A 19,953-nucleotide genomic window follows, 5' to 3' on the forward strand; every position below is an offset into this window, starting at 1 on the left:
CACACAACATAATACATATGTTCGAACAAGGATAATGCCTGACGACCGGCACGTCACAGCGCGGGTCCGAGGAGCAGCCCGCGTGATGTGCTTCATAGACGAGGTGATGCAGCACCAATTTCTGGAAGGGTTTAAACCCATAAACATCAAATAGTATGATGTAATTATGACCCACAAGTATAGGGGATCAATCTTAGTACTTTTGATAAGTAAGAGTGTCGAACCCAACGAGGAGCAGAAGGAAATGACAAGCGGTTTTCACCAAGGTATTTTCTGCAAGCACTGAAATTGTCGGTAACAGATACTTTGATAGCAAGGTAATTTATAACGAGAAAATAATAGTAATGGTAATAAAGATGTAGCAAGGTAGCCCAATCCTTTTTGTAGCAAAGGCAGGCCAGAACTTTCTCTTATACTCCCTCTGTCTGGAAAAAGTTGTCTCCGTGACATTTTTGCAGAAAAACCCTCCCCAAACTCCCGACACAACCCGCAGTCCTCGTCGTCTCCAATCGATACAACCCGCCGCTCCGACACAGGCGCATGGACGCCGGAGCTCCCCTCTCCAGCTCCGCTGCGCTGCACCCCTGCTCTCCCGCACGTCCTCCTCCGCCGCCACAGCTTACTCCTCAGCCGCTCCCTCCTGCCTCGCGTAGCTCCCCTGACCCCCTTGCCTGCCTCCCGAATCTCCCCTCTTTCACTCCAAAAATCATTTCTTCTCCTCCCGCCGTGTCTCCTGCTCGCGTGCGGCGACGGCACGTCCTCCTCGTCGACCCCGCCTCCGGTCGCCGCCTCGGCCGTGCGCCCATCTCCTCTCGTTCCATCTGCGGCGAGCCGGATTTGGGCCTCAACGAGAAGGTCAGCTTCCTTTCTCTGCACGAGCACGCGGAGGCCGCGGCCCTCACGGACGCCGTCGAGCAGGCCGCAGATCCACAGATGACGGACGCAGTAGTACGTCCTCGGGCCTCCTACTCGTGCGAGGCAGGAATGCATGGCGACGGCGTGGACGCCCCCTCCGTGGTCACCACGCCGGGGGGAGGTGGTGGCAACACAGCAGCTCGAGCTCGCCTTCCTCAACCCCAGCACCCTGACCCTGAGGTTGTTCCCCTGCCCCCGAGCCTATTTTGCTGTTGTACTGTGTTGCGCTGCCATGTGCCTGAATGTGCTGATAATTCTTTCTCAAATTAGCCTGAATGTGCTGCGCTGACCTTTGATGATAGTGTATTTTCTGAATGCAAATTGATGGTTTTTGATTGATGCTTATTGCTAGAGTAATTTGTTGTTCCTCATTTTGAATGAGTGGTTATACTGCTGTCAAAAGTACTCCATACACACACTGTCAAAACTGACAAGATGGTGGTGGAGGTGGGAATAAATGTTCCACAACATCTGCTGGAGTAGAAAATAAATGTGTGTAGTTTGCTCCACAGCAACTCTACACACTGTCAAAACTGACAAGATGTTATACTGTTGTCAAAACTGAAACTGAAAACTGCTGTCATTTTAACTGAATTTCGGTGAAGACATAATTGCAGTGGCTAGTCCTGGATATTGGTGAGAATCAGTCTTGTGGTTGAAATTCTTCCACAAGTTCTGAATATTGTTACATTTGGTCAATCACTACAGTCACTACTGATGTGTAAATTTTGAACTAACTCAAGAAAAGTGAGGTAGAAAATTCATTGTCAGATGTATGAAAATTCAGTTTCGAAGCTTCAGTTTTGCATCACTGAAATTTTGTTTGAAGCTTCAGTGTAAATGTTCTATTTCCAGAGTACAAGATCACTGAATACAGTTTCTTGGGGGCCCTATTTTTCAGTGTAAATGTTCTATTTTCAGTGTAAATGTTCTATTTTCAGTGTAAATGTTCTCTGTAATGGAGTGAGAATTAGTTGATTTTTAGGGAGAGGACTTAAAAAAATTAGGCAACATTGATTTATGAGGGAGTAGAATTGTTGAGAAAAATGACATTTTGTTCATTGGCTGCTCTGTTGGAGTATTGCTTGTCAAATCAGTGTGTAGAAATTTTAGGGCTATGTCTAGAAAATCATGCTAGTCCAACAATATTCATCAAAGCCACACATACACACACATAAATGCAATTCCACACACATACAACAAGCAAGCATTTCATCTGCATTTCCACACCGACTTCGGCAGCAGAACTGTAAATAATCTGATTTCAGTGCACTCATGGAAGCAAGGATTTTCCAGTCAATTAACAGTGACAACTGAAGTTGCAGAACAAATAATTCAGACTTCTTTTGATCAAGTTACAGAACAAATAACTCTGTTCTCATTATGTAACTGAAACTTGAGTTTAAGTCATTTTTATAATCAAGTCACCATGTTGCCAGCAATGCATGCAAAGCGGCAAGAGTTGGCTGCTCAGTTTTTCCCTAGGCTCAATGCTTTCAGATTCTTCTTACCAATTCCTAGCTTCTTCTTATTCTTACTCCTTGCAAATCCAAATAATTCAAATTAATCAAAATTAATCCAATTTTTAGCTTCTTCTTATTCTTCTCCCATTGACTATATATTCACTGAATGTACAACACTGAAAATTACTCTGAATGTACTCCAATTGACTGTATATTCACTGAATGTACAACACCAAAAATTACTCCAAAAATTACAATGACTGTATATTGACTGCATATATTCACTGTACACTGAATTCAGTCAAGAAAACCTGTCAATTTCTATTCACTGCATATATTGACTACATATATTCACTGTACAGGCTGTCAAGTTCTATTTCAGCTCAAGTTCCATTGCTTTTGTTTTGAAACTGCTTGGTAAATTAACTAGGAGTACATGAATATGCAGGAACAACTTGGTAAAGCAGGAGAAGATGCTCATTGAACAAATTCAAATAAAATCAAATTAATTCAAATAAAATCAGGATTGATCATAGTGTATTCTTTGTACTTTATGCTCTCTTTTTTGTCAAGCATGCATGTTCTGCTCTTCTACTGCTTTTTTGTCAAGCAAGCATGCATGCAGTATAGAGAAGTGTTGATGCAGGCATCAAACATTATAATGACTGAATTTGATCTACTCCAATAATTTTCTCAAGTTACATGATCAGTTGTGCTTGACTGAAAATTTTGACAGGAAAATTTTGACTTAAAATTATGACTGGAGTAACAAAGCATAACAGTAGAAATTACAGGTGTAGATTGCTCTGTTCAACAAACTTCCTATCAGTCCAACAATGTTTCTGAATCTAAACTTTTTCAGTTAACAGAACCTAACCTGAACATGTTCAGTTAACAGAACCTGAACTTTTTAACCTTCCCTCTCCCTTTCAGGCGAATGTGGATGTTGCACAATATTGTGAAGGTGTAGCACTGCTCAATTCAATTTCCACTGCACATATCTACTTCAATTTCTACTACAAATTCACCTTTTCAACAGCAGACGCGGGGCAGAGAAGTCAGACGGCAAGGAGGAGCAGCAGCATCAGAAGGCGAGGAGGAGCAGAAGCATCAGACGGCGAGGACTCGATCGGGGGCGTTGGCGTTGCCCAAGAGCAGCAGCATCAGAGGCTGGAGGGAATCGCGGCGGCCGCAGAAGGAAGCGGCGGCCAGCGACTTGCCCAAATCCCGCACCGGCGGCCGCGGGCGCGAGGAAGCGGGCAGAGGATGAGGGCGCGGGCCGCACCGGCTAGGGACGCGAGCAGGGCGACAAAGGAGGTGCCGTCAGCCGTGGAGGAGGCGGGCGTCCAGTTGGTCGCCGCGGAGGAGCAGTCACCTCCGTGTGGGCGGCGGCGCAGCTCGCCTTCGTGCAGGCGGCACAGGTGGGCAGGGGCGCCGCGGATTGGCAGCGGCGGCGCAGGTGGGCGGTGGCGCAGCGGCGACGCAGGTGGACGGCAGCGCGCTGGGCTCTACGGTGGCTGCCGACGGCGCGCTGGGCTTGTTCCTGCCGTGGGCGTCCGGAGGAGGAAGAAGCAAAGGGGTAATTAGCAGGAGATTTAAAATCCTAAGGGTTTATTTGCAAAAATCACAATGAACTACGCCGTGGACAACTTTTCCCGGACGGAGGGAGTAGTAAGTAAAACGTTCTTGAGGACATATGAGAATTTCATCTAGTCACTTTCATCATGTTTGTTTGATTCGTGTTCGCTACTTTGATAATTTGATATGTGGGTGGACTGGTGCTTGGGTGTTGTTATTACTTAAACATGCCTCCCACTTATGATTAACCCCTGTCACAAGCATCCGCAACTACGTAAGAAGATTTAAGATAAATCTAACCATAGCATTAAACATATATATGGATTCAAATCAGCCCCTTACGGAAAAAGCACATAAACAAGGGTTAAGCTTCTGTCACTCTAGCAACCCATCATCTAATAACTACTCCACAATGCATTCCCTTAGGCCCAAAAATGGTGAAGTGTCATGTAGTCATCGTTCACATAACACCACTAAGGGAATCACAACATACACATCATCAAAAAAATCTAACGAATACCAAATTCACATGATTACTTAAGACAAGACTTCCCTCATGTCATCAAGAACAAAAGCAACTAGTAATAAATCATATTCATGTTCAAGATCAGAGGGGTTTTGAATATATTAATGGATCTGAACATATAATCTTCCTCCAAATAAACCAACTAGCATCAACTACAAGATGTAATCAACACTACTAGCAACCCACATGTACCAATCTGAGGTTTTGATACACAGATTGAATACAAGAGATGAACTAGGCTTTGAGATGAGATGGTGCTAGTGAAGATTTTGATAAAGATTGGTACTCCCACGATGAGAGGGTTGTTGGTGATGATGATGGCTTCGATTTCCCCCTCCCGGGGGGAAGTTTCCCCGGCGGAATCGCTCCGCCGGAGAGCAAAAGTGCTCCTGCCCAACTTTCGCCTCGAGATGGCGGCGTTCCGTCCCGAAAGTTCTCTCCTGATTTTTTCTAGGGAAAATGGGGTTATATGCCATAATATGGGCCCTGGAGGCCTGCCGGGATCACCAGAAGCTCTGGGGGCGCCCCCATGCTTGTGGCTGCCTGGTGGGCCCCCCTCTAGTATTTCCTTCGCAAATAATTTTAATATATTCCAAAATAATTCTCCATCAATTTTTAGCTCATTTGGAGATGTTTAGAAAAGTTGCCTCCAATATAGCCCTTTTTGGTCCTGAATTCCAGTTGCCGGCAATCTCCCTCTTCATATAATTCTTGGAAATAAGAGAGAAAAGGCATAAGAATTGTATTATAGAGTGAAGTAACATTACATAATGCTATAAATATCAACATGAAAATATGATGCAAAATGGACGTATCAACTCCCTCAAGCTTAAACCTCGCTTGTCATCAAGCGAAAGCCGATATCGATAATCATGACCACATGTTTAGAGATAGATGTGTTGATAAAAATTAAAATAGGGACATGAAAGCATCATAGTCATTAGCATAACGACAATATATTATCATAAAACTTCTCATAAGAAGTAACAATTCATCACAACATCAAAGTATAAGGCATAAACTTTCTTGAAAACTAACAAACTATGTACTCAGTCAACAATGAAATTGCAATTCATCACCTTTTAAGGAAGGGTCTCATGTCGGAGCTTTTGTTTAGCAAGTTGAGATACTCAACCATCATTTAGTCTTCTATGATTGCTAACACTCACAGCATATATATGGAGCAAAAAGTTTCAGCCTGACACATAGAAAGATAGGGGCTTATAGTTTCGTCTCCCAACTTATTCACCTCAAGGGTGATGTCAAAATAATAACTCATGATTACTCATATCCAGCTGGATATATATATATATATATATATATATATATATATATATGCCTAGATCTTTGCCCACCACATGATGCTTGCAAAATAGAAAAATAATAGGAATAGTGGAGGAATAGAGGAGAACACTATTGACTCTTGCATAAAAAGTAAATACATAAAAGTAAAGGATAGGCCCTTCGCAGAGGGAATAGAGGTTGTCATGCGCCTTTTCGTTTTGGATGCACAAACTCTTAATGCAAAGGAATGTCATGTTATATTGCCCCTCGTGATAGCAACCTCTACTATGCAGTCCGTCGCTTTTATTTCTTTACCATGACAAGTTCGTACAACGCGTATTTTCCCTTACAATAAAAGATCATACATATTTATAAGCAATTTTTATTGCCTTATGCACCAATGACAACTTACTTGAAGGATATTATTCAATCCATAGGTAGGTTTAGTGGACTCTTATGACATGAAACTGGCTTTAATGTTTTTGGATGCACAAGCAGTATCTCTACTTGGTACGGATTTTTGGCTAGCAAGATATTGGGCTGATGACCCACAAGTATAGGGGACCTATCGTAGTAATTTCGATAAGTAAGAGTGTCAAACCCAACGAGGAGCAGAAGGAAATGACAAGCGGTTTTCAGCAAGGTATTCTCTGCAAGCACTGGAATTATCGGTAACAGATAGTTCCGTGATAAGATAATTCGTAACGGGTAACAAGTAACAAGTGTAACTAAAGTGCAGCAAGGTGGCCCAATCCTTTTTGTAGCAAAGGAGAAGCCTGGACACACTCTTATATAAAGCAAAGCGCTCCCGAGGACACATGGGAATTATTATCAAGCTAGTTTCCATCATGCTCATATGCTTTGCGTTCGTTACTTTGATGATTTGATATGTGGGTGGACCGGTGCTTGGGTGTTGTCCTTACTTGGACAAGCCTCCCACTTGTGATTAACCCCTCTCGCAAGCATCCGCAACTACGAAAGAAGAATTAAGATAAATCTAATCATAGCATCAAACATATGGATCCAAATCTACCCCTTACGAAGCAACGCATAAACTAGGGTTTAAGCTTCTGTCACTCTAGCAACCCATCATCTACTTATTACTTCCCAATGCCTTCCCCTAGGCCCAAATCATGGTGAAGTGTCATGTAGTCAACGTTCACATAACACCACTAGAGGAAATAAAACATACATCTCATCAAAATATTGAACGAATACCAAATTCACATGATTACTTGTAACAAGACTTCTCCCATGTCCTGAGGAACAAACGTAACTACTCACAAAGCATATTCATATTCATAATCAGAGGAGTATTAATTATCATTAAGGATCTGCATATGATCTTCCACCGAATAAACCAACTAGCATCAACTACAAGGAGTAATCAACACTACTAGCAACCCACAGGTACCAATCTGAGGTTTTGAGACAAAGATCGAATACGAGAGATGAACTAAGGTTTGAGAGGAGATGGTGCTAGTGAAGATGTTGATGCAGATTGACCCCCTCTCGATGAGAGGGTCGTTGGTGATGACGATGGCTTCGATTGCCCCCTCCGGGAAGGAAGTTTCCTCGACAGAACATCTCCGCCAGAGTCCTAGATTGGTTCTGCCCAAGTTCCGCCTCGAGACAGCGGCGCTTCGTCCCAAAAGCTTCCTTTTGATTTTTTTCAGGTCAAAACACATCATATAGCAGAAGATGGGCACCGGGGGCCTGCCAGGTGGGCCACAAGGCAGGGGGCGTAGGGCGCCCCCCACCCTTGTGGTTGCCTGGTGGGTCCCCTCTAGTATTTTCTTCGTACAATATTTTTTATATATTCCAAAATAATTCAAATTTTCAGGACTTCCGGAGTTGAGCAGAAAAGGTCTCTAGGATTTGCTCCTTCCCAGTCCAGAATTCCAGCTGCCGGCATTCTCCCTTCTTCATGTAAACCTTGTAAAATAAGAGATAAAAGGCATAAGTACTGTACCAAAATAGGTAATAACAGCCCATAATGCAATAAATATCAATATAAAATCATGATGAAAATATAGTCGACGTTCACATAACACCACTAGAGGAAAGACAACATACATCTCATCAAAATATCGAACGAATACCAAATTCACATGATTACTTATAATAAGACTTCTCCCATGTCCTGAGGAACAAACGTAACTACTCACAAAGCATATTCATATTCATAATCAGAGGATTATTAATTATCATTAAGGATCTGAACATATGATCTTCCACCGAATAAACCAACTAGCATCAACTACAAGGAGTAATCAACACTACTAGCAACCCATAAGTACCAATCTGAGGTTTTGAGACAAAGATCGAATACGAGAGATGAACTAAGGTTTGAGAGGAGATGGTGCGGGTGAAGATATTGATGGAGATTGACCCCCTCTCGATGAGAGGATCGTTGGTGATGACGATGGCTTCGATTTTCCCCTCCGGGAGGGAAGTTTCCCCAGCAGAACAACTCCGTCAGAGCCCTAGATTGGTTCTGCCCAGGTTCCGCCTCGAAACGGCGGCGCTTCGTCCCAAAAGCTTCCTTTTGATTTTTTTCAGGTCAAAACACATCATATAGCAAAAGTTGGGCACCGGGGGCCTGCTAGGTGGGCCACAAGGCAGGGGGCGCGCCCAGGGGGGTAGGGCGCGCCCAGGGGGTAGGTCGCCGCGCCCCCCACCCTTGTGGTTGCCTGGTGGGTCCCCTCTCGTATTTTCTTCGCCCAATATTTTTTATATATTCCAAAATAATTCTCCGTAAATTTTCAGGACTTTTGGAGTTGTGCAGAATAGGTCTCTAGGATTTTCTCCTTTCCCGTCCAGAATTCCAGCTCCCGACATTCTCCCTTCTTCATGTAAACCTTGTAAAATAAGAGATAAAAGGCATAAGTATTGTACCAAAATAGGTAATAACAGCCCATAATGCAATAAATATCAATATAAAATCATGATGCAAAATGGATGTATCAACTCCCCCAAGCTTAGACCTCGCTTGTCCTCAAGCGAAAGTCGAAATCGAAAAATATGTCCACATGTTTAGAGATAGAGGTGTCGATAAAATAAAATACGGACATGAGGGCATCATGATCATATTTAGAACAGCAACATATATTGACATATAATTTCTTATGCTAAAGTGACAATTCATTCACAAGGTAAAGTATGAATCAGAAACTTTATTGAAAACTAACAAACTATGATCTCAGTCATTCAAGCAATTGCAATTTATCATAATTTGAGAAAGAGTCAATATAAGAGCTTTTTAGCAAGTTCACATACTCAACTATCGTTTAGTCTTTCATAATTGCTAACACTCACGTGATACTTATGAGTTCAAAGCCTCAGTCGGACACAGAGAAAGATAGGGGCTCATGGTTTCGCCTCCCAACCTTTTACCTCAAGGGTAATATCAACAATAATAGCTTATGAATATCTACATCCGAGTGGATATATGTATTTGGATCTCCCCAACATAAAGTGCTTACCAAAAAGAAAAAGTGTAAAGGGGATAGGTGAAGATCACCACAACTCTTATATAAGGGTAGAAAATAAAAGTAAAAGATAGGCCCTTCGCACAGGGAAGCAGAGGTTGTCATGCGCTTTTATGGTTGGATGTACAAAATCTTAATGCAAAAGAACGTAAATATTGCCCCTTGTGATAGAGAACTTTATTATGCAGTCCGTCGCTTTTATTTCTTCCGTATCACAAGTTCGTAAAAAGTTTATTTTCCTCACACTAATAGATCATACATATTTGGAGAGCAATTTTTATTGCTTGCAGCGATGACAACTTACTTGAAGGATCTTACTCAATCCATAGGTAGGTATATGGACTCTCATGGCAAAACTGGGTTTAGGGATGTTTGGATGCACAAGTAGTATCTCTACTTGATGCAAAGGATTTGGCTAGCATAAGAGGGGAAAGCAAGCTCAACATGTTGCAGGATCCGTAATAATATAACTTCTATTAGGATATAAGGAAACATAACCCATTATGTTGTCTTCCTTGTCCAACATCAACTTTTTAGCATGTAAAATTTAATGAGTGCTCATGATGACCCACAAGTATAGGGGATCAATTGTAGCTCTTTCCGATAAGTAAGAGTGTCGAACCCAACGAGGAGCAGAAGGAAATGACAAGTGGTTTTTAGCAAGGTAATCTCTGCAAGTGCTGAAATTGTAAGTAACAGAGTTGTTTGATAGCTAGATAATTTGTAACGAACAAGTAATGATAGTAGTAACAAAAGTGCAGCAAGGTAGCCCCATCCTTTTGAGGCAAAGGACAGGCCAAAACAGTCTCTTATAGTAAGCAAAGTGTTCTTGAGGGTACACGGGAATTCCATCTAGTCACTTTCATCATGTTGGTTCGATTTGTGTTCGCTACTTTGATAATTTGGTATGTTGGTGGATCGGTGCTTAGGTGTTGTTCTTACTTGAGAAAACCACCTACTTATGATTAACCCCCTCGCAGCATCCGCAACTACGAGAAAAGTATTAAGAATACATTCTAACCATAGCATTAAACTTTTGGATCCAATCGGTCCCTTACGGAATAGCGCATAAACTAGGGTTTAAGCTTCTGTCACTCTCGCAACCCATCATCTAATAACTACTCCACAATGCATTCCCTTAGGCCCAAATATGGTGAAGTGTCATGCAATCGACGTTCACATGACACCACTAAGGGAATCACAACATACACACTATCAAAATATCGAACACATATCAAGTTCACATGATTACTTGCAACATGATTTCCCCCGTGACCTCAAGAACAAAGGTAACTACTCACAAGTGATAAACACGCTCAAGATCAAAGGGGTATTAAATAGCATATTGGATCTGAACATATAATCTTCCACCAAATAAACCATATAGTAATCAACTACAAGGTGTAATCAACACTTGCTACTAGTCACCCACAAGCACCAATCTATAGTTCTGGTACAAAGATTGAACACAAGAGATGAACTAGGGTTTGAGAGGAGATGGTGTTGTTGAAGATGTTGATGGAGATTGCTCTCCCCAAGATGGGAGAGTTGTTGGTGATGATGATGACGATGATTTCCCCCTCCGGGAGGGAAGTTCCCCCGGCGAAATCGCTCCACCGGAGGGCAAAAGTGCTCCTGCCCAAGTTCCGCCTCGAGACGGCGGTGCTCCATCCCAAAAGTCCCCTCCTTATTTTTTCTAGGTCAAAATGACTAATATACCAGAAGATGGGCACCGAAGGTGGGCCTGGGTGAGCACAACCCACCAGGGCGCGCCTGGGCTCCCTGGCGCGCCCAGGTGGGTTGTGCCCACCTGGTGGGCCCCCTCTGGTACTTATTGGCTCCAATATTCCTCAAATATTCCAATAAAAATCTCCGTAAAGTTTCAGCTTGTTTGGAGTTGTGCAAAATAGGTGGCTTGACGTAGCTTTTCCAGATCCAGATTTCCAACTGCCGGAATTCTCCCTCTTTGTGTGTACCTTGCATATTATGAGAGAAAAGGCATTAGAATTACTCCAAAAAGCGTTATTATGCATAAAAACATCATAAATAACAGTAGGAAAACATAATGCAAAATGGTGTATCAACTCCCCCAAGCTTAGACCTCGCTTGTCCTCAAGCGAAAACCGAAATCGAAAAACATGTCCACATGCTTAGAGAGAGAGGTGTCGATAAAAATAAAATACGGACATAGAAGCATCATGTAGATTATTATAACAGCAACAAATTTAAACATAAGACTTTTATTATAGAACTTTTATCATAGACTCCCCATGAATAAGTGGCAATTCATCACACAATTGAAGTATAAAGCATAAACACTATTAGAAACCAACAAACTATGTTCTCAGTCAAGTTTGCAACTACAATTCATCATCTCTTCAGGAAGGGTCATGTGTCGGAGCCTTTAGGCAAGTCCACATACTCAAACATCATATAGTCTTCTATGATTGCTAACACTCACCGCATACACATGAGCAAAACGTTTCAGCCGGACACATAGAAAGATGGGTTCTTATAGTTTTGCCTCCCAACATATCACCTCAAGGGTGATGTCAACAATAATAACTCATGCCACCCATATTCAAATGGACATATATGCCAAGATCTTTCCTCACCACATGATGCTTGCCAAGGAGAAAATAAAAAGGAGTAGAGAGAAGAAACTTTGACTCTTGCATAAAAGTAAATACATAAAAGTAGAAGATAGGCCCTTCGCAGAGGGAAGCAGAGGTTGCCATGCGCTTATTTGTTTGTATGCTCAGCCCCTTAGTGCAAAAGAAAGTCACGTTATATTGCCCCTTGTGATTGCAACCTTTATTATGCAGTCTGTCGCTTTTATTCTTCACCATCACAAGTTCGTACAATGCTCAATTTTCTCTTACACTAAATGATCTCACACTCTTAGAAGCAATTTTTATTGCCTTATTGCACCGATGACAACTTACTTGAGGGATATTGCTCAATCCCTAGGTAGGTATGGTGGACTCTTGAAAATAAGATTTGGGTTTAAGGGTTTTTTGGATGCACAAGTAGTATCTCTACTTAGTGCCGAATTTTTGGCTACCAAAGATAGGGGCAAGCACCACATGTTGAAGGATCTATGACAATACAACTTCTATGTGAATATGAACAAACATAAATCATTACGTTGTCTTCCTTGTCCAACGTCAACAATTTTGGCATATAATATTTTGATGGGGGCTCACAATCACAAAAGATTTCTAGGATAGTGTATTTATATGTGAATCTTCTCTTCCCTTATTAGTTCTTTCATGCGTTGCATCATTGACCAATGCTATGTTTGTCAATCTCTCATAAAAATTTCCTACTTATACTTTTCCTTATGTGGTGTCATCACTTACCATAAGATTAGCATTTGATCTTTTTAATTTATTTCCTTTCTTTTTATTGCAACATGAAAGTAAAGAAAGCAAAAACTCAAACTAAACTTTATTATATATCTCGCACACGATTACAAGGATAGATCAGTAAGCAAACTCTCGAAAAGAAAGGATCGAACTAAACTTTTATTCATCTAAAGCAAAAGATCGAACTAAAATAAGTAAAGGCAAAATATAGTGGGGATGATACGATACAGTGGCACCTCCCCCAAGCTTGGCGGAAGCCAAGGGGAGTGCCCATACCCGAAACTCAATTTTCTTTTGGTGATGAAGAAGAGGGTGGTGGTGATGAAGTAGATGCGATCTTGTCCTCGGGTTTCCATGGCAGAGGTCCACCATCATAAGAGGAAGAATGAGTCTCACGGGTCCTGCAACTGGCAGCCAAACTCATACCTTTAAACCTCGCCTCATATTCAAAGACTTGGTTTTGAAGATCATAGATCTGGCTTTGGAGGAAGTTGATTTGCTCACTGAGGGTGAAGACGATGTCCTTCATGGACTTGCCATCCACCTTGAGATCACGGGTAAGGTCCGTAATCATGAGGTGATTGGCATTGAGTCCACGCTCCACCATCCCCTTGCACCGGAAGACTTCCTGCTCCATAGCTTCAAGCCTGGCCTCCACGGTTCCCGTCCCCTTGGGTCCTTGCACATCGCGGATGCGCAGCACCCCCTCATGCATCTGGATAGCCTGAGGGTGCTGCACCACCTCCCGCAAATATGGGTTGATGACGTTCTTGAAGAACTTTTCCTTGGAGGAACTTGAAGCGGCCATGGTAGATGGGATCTGACAGAAAACAACAAGGAAAAGAAAACAGAAGATTTCTCCGCGATACAGTGGTTAATAGGTTAGGGGGGTATATAAAGATTTTTTATCTTGGGAAACAAGCAAACGGAAGAAAAACGGACTCCGGAAGGTAACCCAGGTGGGCACCCACCCTGGCGCGTGCCCTGGTAGTTTCTTATTTTCCTAATTTTCTAAATATTGCAAAACTAACAAAAAAAATATTTTTGCAGATTTTTCGAAGTCCATTTACTTATCGTATCACGCACCTCCTCCTTTTTGAAGATTCTGGAGTGTTCCGGAAGGACTATTTTATGTGTTCTTCCGGTGTCAATGTTTGGATAATATTACTTTCAACATTAATGGGCGTACCTGAGATATAATGTTTTATTCATTGCCCATTGACAACCTTCGGGTTAGTACCTTCGGCATTATTTATTTTGATAGCTCCAGACCGATAAACCTCCTCGATAACATAGCGTCCTTCCCATTTGGAGAGGAGTTTTCCTGCAAAGAACTTGAAACGAGAGTTGTACAAACGAACATATTCTCCGACTTTGAACTCACGCTTTTGGATTCTTTTATCATGCCATCTTTTAACTTTTTCTTTAAATAATTTGGCATTTTCATAAACTTGGGTTCTCCATTCATTTAATGAGCTAATATCAAATAATCTCTTTTCACCAGCAAGTTTGAAATCATAATTGAGTTCTTTGACTGCCCAATATGCTTTATGTTCTAACTCAAGAGGCAAATGACAAGCTTTTCCATAAACAATTTTATAAGGAGACATACCCATAGGATTTTTATATGTTGTTCTATAAGCCCAAAGTGCATCATCTAATTTCTTAGACCAATTCTTCCAGGACCTATTCACAGTCTTTTGTAAATTAATTTTATTTCTCTATTGCTAAGTTCAACTTGACCACTAAACCGAGGATGATAAGGTGATGTAATTCTATGGTTAAGATCATACTTGGCAAGCATTTTACGGAAAGCACCATGAATAGTGTGAACCACCTGAGGGAGTCCTGGATTAGGGGTCCTCGGACAGCCGGACTATATACTTTTGGCTGGACTGTTGTACTATGAAGATACAAGATTGAAGACTTCGTCCCGTGTCCGGGTGGGACTCTCCTTTGCGTGGAAGGCAAGCTTGGCAATTCGGATATGTAGATCTCCTCCCTTGTAACCGACTCTGTGTCACCCTAGCCCCCTCCGGTGTCTATATAAACCGGAGGGTTTAGTCCGTAGGACAAGAAAAATAATCATAATCATAGGCTAGCTTCTAGGGTTTAGCCTCTACGATCTCGTGGTAGATCAACTCTTGTAATACTCATATCATCAAGATCAATCTAGCAGGAAGTAGGGTATTACCTCCATCGAGAGGGCCTGAACCTGGGTAAACATTGTGTCCCCCGCCTCCTGTTACCATCCGCCTTAGACGCACAGTTCGGGACCCCCTACCCGAGATCCGCCGATTTTGACACCGACATTGGTGCTTTTTTCATTGAGAGTTCCACTGTGCCGTCACAATAAAGGCTTGATGGCCCCTTCGATCATCGGCAACGATGCGATCCAGGGTGAGGTTTTCCTCCCCGAACAGCTCTTCGTATTCGGCGGCTTCGTACTGCGGGCCAACTCGCTTGGCCATCTGGAGCAGATCGAGAGCTACGCCCCTGGCCATCAGGTCAGGTTTGGAAGCTTGAACTATACCGCCGACATCCGCGGAGACTTGATCTTCGACGGATTCGAACCCATGTCAGGGGCGCCGCACAGTCACGATGAGCATGACTTAGCTCTGTCGTCGGACGGTGTTCGGGAGATCACACCTGTAGCTACTCCGGCCCTCAAGCCGGAGCAGATCACGCCGTCCGAGGACGGGTGGATGGACCCCGCCACGGAGGCCGCACACTCAGCGGCGATAGAGCCGAATACTGACTTCACGTCCTATGAACCTGTGTTGCCGAACACTTGGATTTGTCCCTGGCCACGGGCTCCGAACCGCCTGCGTCTGTGCCTATGGAATATGATTGGGCACCGGTCATGGAGTTTTCCTCCGCGGATATCTTTCAGCACTCGCCCCTGGGCAACGTGCTAAATTCATTAAGGTCTCTCTCCTTGTCAGGAGACCCTTGGCCGAACTATGTCTGGCTTGAGTGGGAAGCGGACGACGAAGAAATTCGTTCCCCACCCACCACCCACTTAATAGCCACTATCGACGACTTAACCGACATGCTCGATTTTGGCTCCGAAGACATCGACGGTATGGACGACGATGCAGGAGACGAACAGGAACCACCGCCCATAGGGCGCTGGACTGCCACCTCATCATATGATATATACATGGTGGACACCCCCAAAGAAAGCGATGGCAATAAGGCAACAGAGGATAATCCCCCCCGAGAAGCAATCTAAGCACCGGCGTCATCGGCGCCGCCCTAAGCCCCGCCATAGCAAAAGCAGCGATACCGGCACAAGAGACAATAACACTGCGGATAGTACCGAAGATGAAGACAATCCCCTCCAGCCAAGTTTCGAGCGGGAGGATGGGCAAGCTAGCCCTAAGGAACATGCAGCAGACGGAGAATCGGAGGATGACAATTACATGCCCCTCTCCGAAGACGAGGTGAGCCTCGGCAACGAAGAATTTATCGTGCCCGAGGATCCCGTCGAACAGGAGCGCTTCAAGTGCCGACTTATAGCCACAACAAAAAGCCTGAAGAAAAAGCAACAACAGCTTCAAGCTGACCAAGATCTGCTAGCGGATAGATGGACCGAGGTCCTGGCGGCCGAGGAATACGAACTCGAGCGCCCAACCAAGAGTTACCCAAAGCGCAGGTTGCTACCCCAATTCGAGGAGGAAGCATTAAAACCTACACTACCAGCGTATGATGCGGCTGATCGGCCACCTCGTGGTCGAGACAGAGCGGCATATCAGCCCGAAGTCCAGCCCGCACCCCGTCGCCAGTCAAACAAAAACACCAAGGCCCGGGGCAACACGCAGGACCTGCGAGATGTATTGGAAAACAAAGCAGGACATACAAGATTGATCTACGGATCACGGGGGCGCGCCCCAACGCGTGACGACGATCGTCACGCCGGATATACTAAAAGCAAATCCGGCCGGGCTGAATATAGCAGACAAGACTCGTATGAACTGCGTCGTGACATAGCCCGGCACAGAGGCGCCGCACACCCCCTATGCTTCACTGATGAAGTGATGGATCACAAATTCCCAGAAGGATTTAAACCCGTGAACATTGAATCATATGATGGTACAACAGACCCCGCGGTATGGATTGAAGATTTCCTCCTCCACATCCACATGGCCCGCGGTGACGATCTACATGCCATCAAGTACCTCCCACTAAAACTCAAAGGACCGGCTCGGCATTGGCTGAATAGCTTGCCAGCAAACTCCATTGGCAGTTGGGAGAATTTGGAAGACACGTTCCTTGACAACTTCCAGGGTACTTATGTGCGACCACCGGATGCTGATGACTTGAGTCACATAACCCAACAGCCAGGGGAATCGGCCAGGAAATTCTGGACCCAGTTCTAACTAAAAAGAACCAAATTGTCGACTGTCCGGATGCCGAGGCCTTAGCGGCGTTTAAGCATAACATCCGTCACGAGTGGCTCGCCCGACACCTCGGCCAAGAGAATCCGAAGTCCATGGCAGCCCTCACGACACTCATGACCCGCTTTTGCGCGGGCGAGGACAGTTGGCTGGCTCGCAGCAACAACACATCAAGAAATCCTGGCAATTCATATGCCAAAGATAGCAACGGCAGACCACGTCGCAACAGACACAAGCGCCGCAACAACGCCGAAGACACGACAGTCAATGCCGGATTCAGTGGCTCTAAATCCTCTCAGCGGAAAAAGCCGTTCAAAAGAAGCAATCCGGGCCTGTCCAGTTTGGACCGCATATTCGATCGCTCGTGTCAAATTCACGGCACCCCCGATAAGCCAGCCAACCACACCAACAGAGAATGCTGGGTGTTCAAACAGGCCGGCAAGTTGAATGCCGAAAACAAGGAAAAGGGGCTGCATAGCGACGACGAGGAGCCCCGGCCGCCGAACACAGGAGGACAGAAGAAATTTCCTCCCCAAGTGAAAACGGTGAACATGATATACGCAACTCATATCCCCAAGCGGGAACGGAAGCGTGCACTAAGGGACGTCTATGCGATGGAGCCAGTCTTCCCAAAGTTCAACCCATGGTCTTCTTGTTCAATCACTTTCGATCGCAGGGACCACCCCACCAGTATCCGTCATGGCGGTTCTGCCGCATTGGTCCTTGACCCCATCATTGTCGGATTTCACCTCACTCGAGTCCTTATGGACGGTGGCAGCAGCCTGAACCTGCTCTATCAAGATACAGTGCGCAAAATGGGTATAGACCCCTCGAGGATCAAACCCATAAAAACCACCTTCAAAGGTGTCATACCAGGTGTAGAGGCCTGTTGCACGGGCTCAATCACATTGGAAGTGGTCTTCGGATCTCCGGACAACTTCCGAAGCGAGGAATTTATCTTCGATATCGTCCCCTTCCGCAGTGGCTATCACGCACTACTCGGACGAACCGCATTTGCTAGATTCAATGCGGTACCGCATTATGCATACCTCAAGCTCAAAATGCCAAGACCTCGCGGGGTTATAACAGTTAACGGAAACATAGAACGCTCGCTCCGAACGGAGGAGCACACTGCGGCCCTCGCAGCGGAAGTACAAAGCAGCCTTCTAAGGCCAACCGCCAATTCGGCGAACAAGCCCCCGGACACCTTCAAGCGAGTCCGGAGTACCCTGCAACAGGATCGCCAGGCACGTCCAGAGCTCGCCTAGCATTTCGGCCTCCATCCTAGTCCAAGTCAAGCGGCAAAATTTGTGCCGCTCGTACATAATTACGCATTCAAGATACCATGGGCATAGGCGGAGGCACGACTATGGCACAGCCCACAATGCGGCTCAACCGCCTCAGGACCAGAATATCTTTACCATTTTCTTCCTTTCAGGACCCTATTTTCTGGAAGCCCTTTCCGATAGCCTGACTATCGGACCCATCACGGGAAGGAAACACCAAGGAAGCAAGAAGCTTTGACGAACAAGGGAATCCCCAGGTGGTCTCTGATAACGATCGCTATACCTGTTTTACATACCCACACGCAGCTTGCCCTTGGATAGGACATGTCAAATAGTCCTATTTTTGCTTATTGCACTACTTGTATACATACGCTTTGACGTATCATTTAAAATAACAATGTACAACTTTAGCTTATTATTGCATTTCTTCATCTTCCTTTTTTTCCCTTGTCTGCTTATTTACGACAAATTGCACCCGTACATTCTGGTACGTCCAGTGCGCCAGGGGCTTCATTGTACCCCATAACACGGCAAGAAAAGTCCGAACACTTTTGACAGTGCGGCACCCCGAACTTATAGCATTATATGCATCAGCTCCGAATCATGTCTTGGGTCAATAGTTGGGTTTGCCCGGCTCCCATGTTTTGGTACCTTACGTTCCGCTATATCGGCTAAGGTAGCACTGGGAGAACTACTGCGATTGTCTCCCGGTTCTTCCGGACGAGCACCTAGTAGAGAAAGCCGAAAACTGACTGTCATGATGCGGCAAGAGCTGGTCGCTGTTCGAGAGGTCTCAAATCCTTAAAGATTTTTTCCGCTTCGGGCAAGGAGTCGGCCTTGTCCGATTTAGGCGTACATAGCGCCCCAAGTTCGGCCTTCCAAATACTAGGGGCTTCGCCAAAATTTAAAATTGTAGACTTCTATGGCTAAGTGAGAGTGATAAAGCTTTATAGTCCGATTGCCTGGTTCGTTGTGCTGAACACCTCCTTCGAAGGAGCCAAAACTGGGATAAAGCGTGATCAGGTTTATCCCGACCACCTCAGTACTAGTTACATGGGGGCAGAAGCCGACGACTAGCCAACTCTCAGATTTTCTAAACGGCCGCGCAGAAGGTAATATTTTAAATCAACAAGCGTTATATAGCGCACATGAACTCATTTTCATATTGTAGGATCACATGAGTACATTCATTCAAATATTACATCATTAGCACATTCCTCCTCCACAAGGCGAGCACCCTTCAGAACACTGTCATAATACTTTTCGGGGTGGCGATGCTCCTTGCCCTCCGGCAGCCCCTCCTTCACCAGCTTTTCGGCGTCCATCTTCGCCCAGTGCACTTTCGCCCGGGCAAAGGCCCTGCGCGCACCCTCAATGCAGACGGACCGCTTTACGACTTCAAACCGTGGGCAGGCATTCACAAGCCGCCTTACCAGACCGAAGTAGCTGCCAGGCAGGGGCTCGCCAGGCCACATCCGGACTATGAGACCCTTCATGGCCTGTTCGGCCGCCTTGTGAAGCTCGACCAGTTGCTTCAACTGGTCGGTCAAGGGCATCGGATGTTCGGTCCCAGTATACTGACCAGAACAACTTCTCCGTCGAGCTCCCTTCCTCGGCCCGGTAGAACTCCGCGGCATCCGAC

The 19,953-nt window shown here is 44.8% G+C and overlaps 1 protein-coding gene across 3 annotated transcripts; it reads left to right on the forward strand.

Moving 5' to 3' along the window:
- Positions 1-437: 437 nt before the first annotated feature.
- Positions 438-4,154, forward strand: LOC109783914 (uncharacterized). 3 transcript variants are annotated; one of them, XM_020342499.4, is made up of 3 exons: positions 438-1,095; positions 3,312-3,342; positions 3,418-4,154. In XM_020342499.4, the coding sequence occupies exons 1-3, from the start codon at positions 541-543 to the stop codon at positions 3,963-3,965; spliced, it is 1,134 nt and encodes a 377-aa protein (XP_020198088.1). In that variant the 5' UTR covers positions 438-540; the 3' UTR covers positions 3,966-4,154. The 3 variants fall into 3 exon arrangements, with proteins under 3 accessions (XP_020198088.1, XP_020198089.1, XP_020198087.1); XM_020342500.4 differs by having other exon boundaries at positions 3,421-4,154; XM_020342498.4 differs by having other exon boundaries at positions 3,312-4,154.
- Positions 4,155-19,953: the final 15,799 nt, after the last annotated feature.

Source organism: Aegilops tauschii, chromosome 4 (genome assembly GCF_002575655.3).
Source record: "Aegilops tauschii subsp. strangulata cultivar AL8/78 chromosome 4, Aet v6.0, whole genome shotgun sequence".
In the NCBI taxonomy this organism is placed as follows: domain Eukaryota; kingdom Viridiplantae; phylum Streptophyta; class Magnoliopsida; order Poales; family Poaceae; genus Aegilops; species Aegilops tauschii.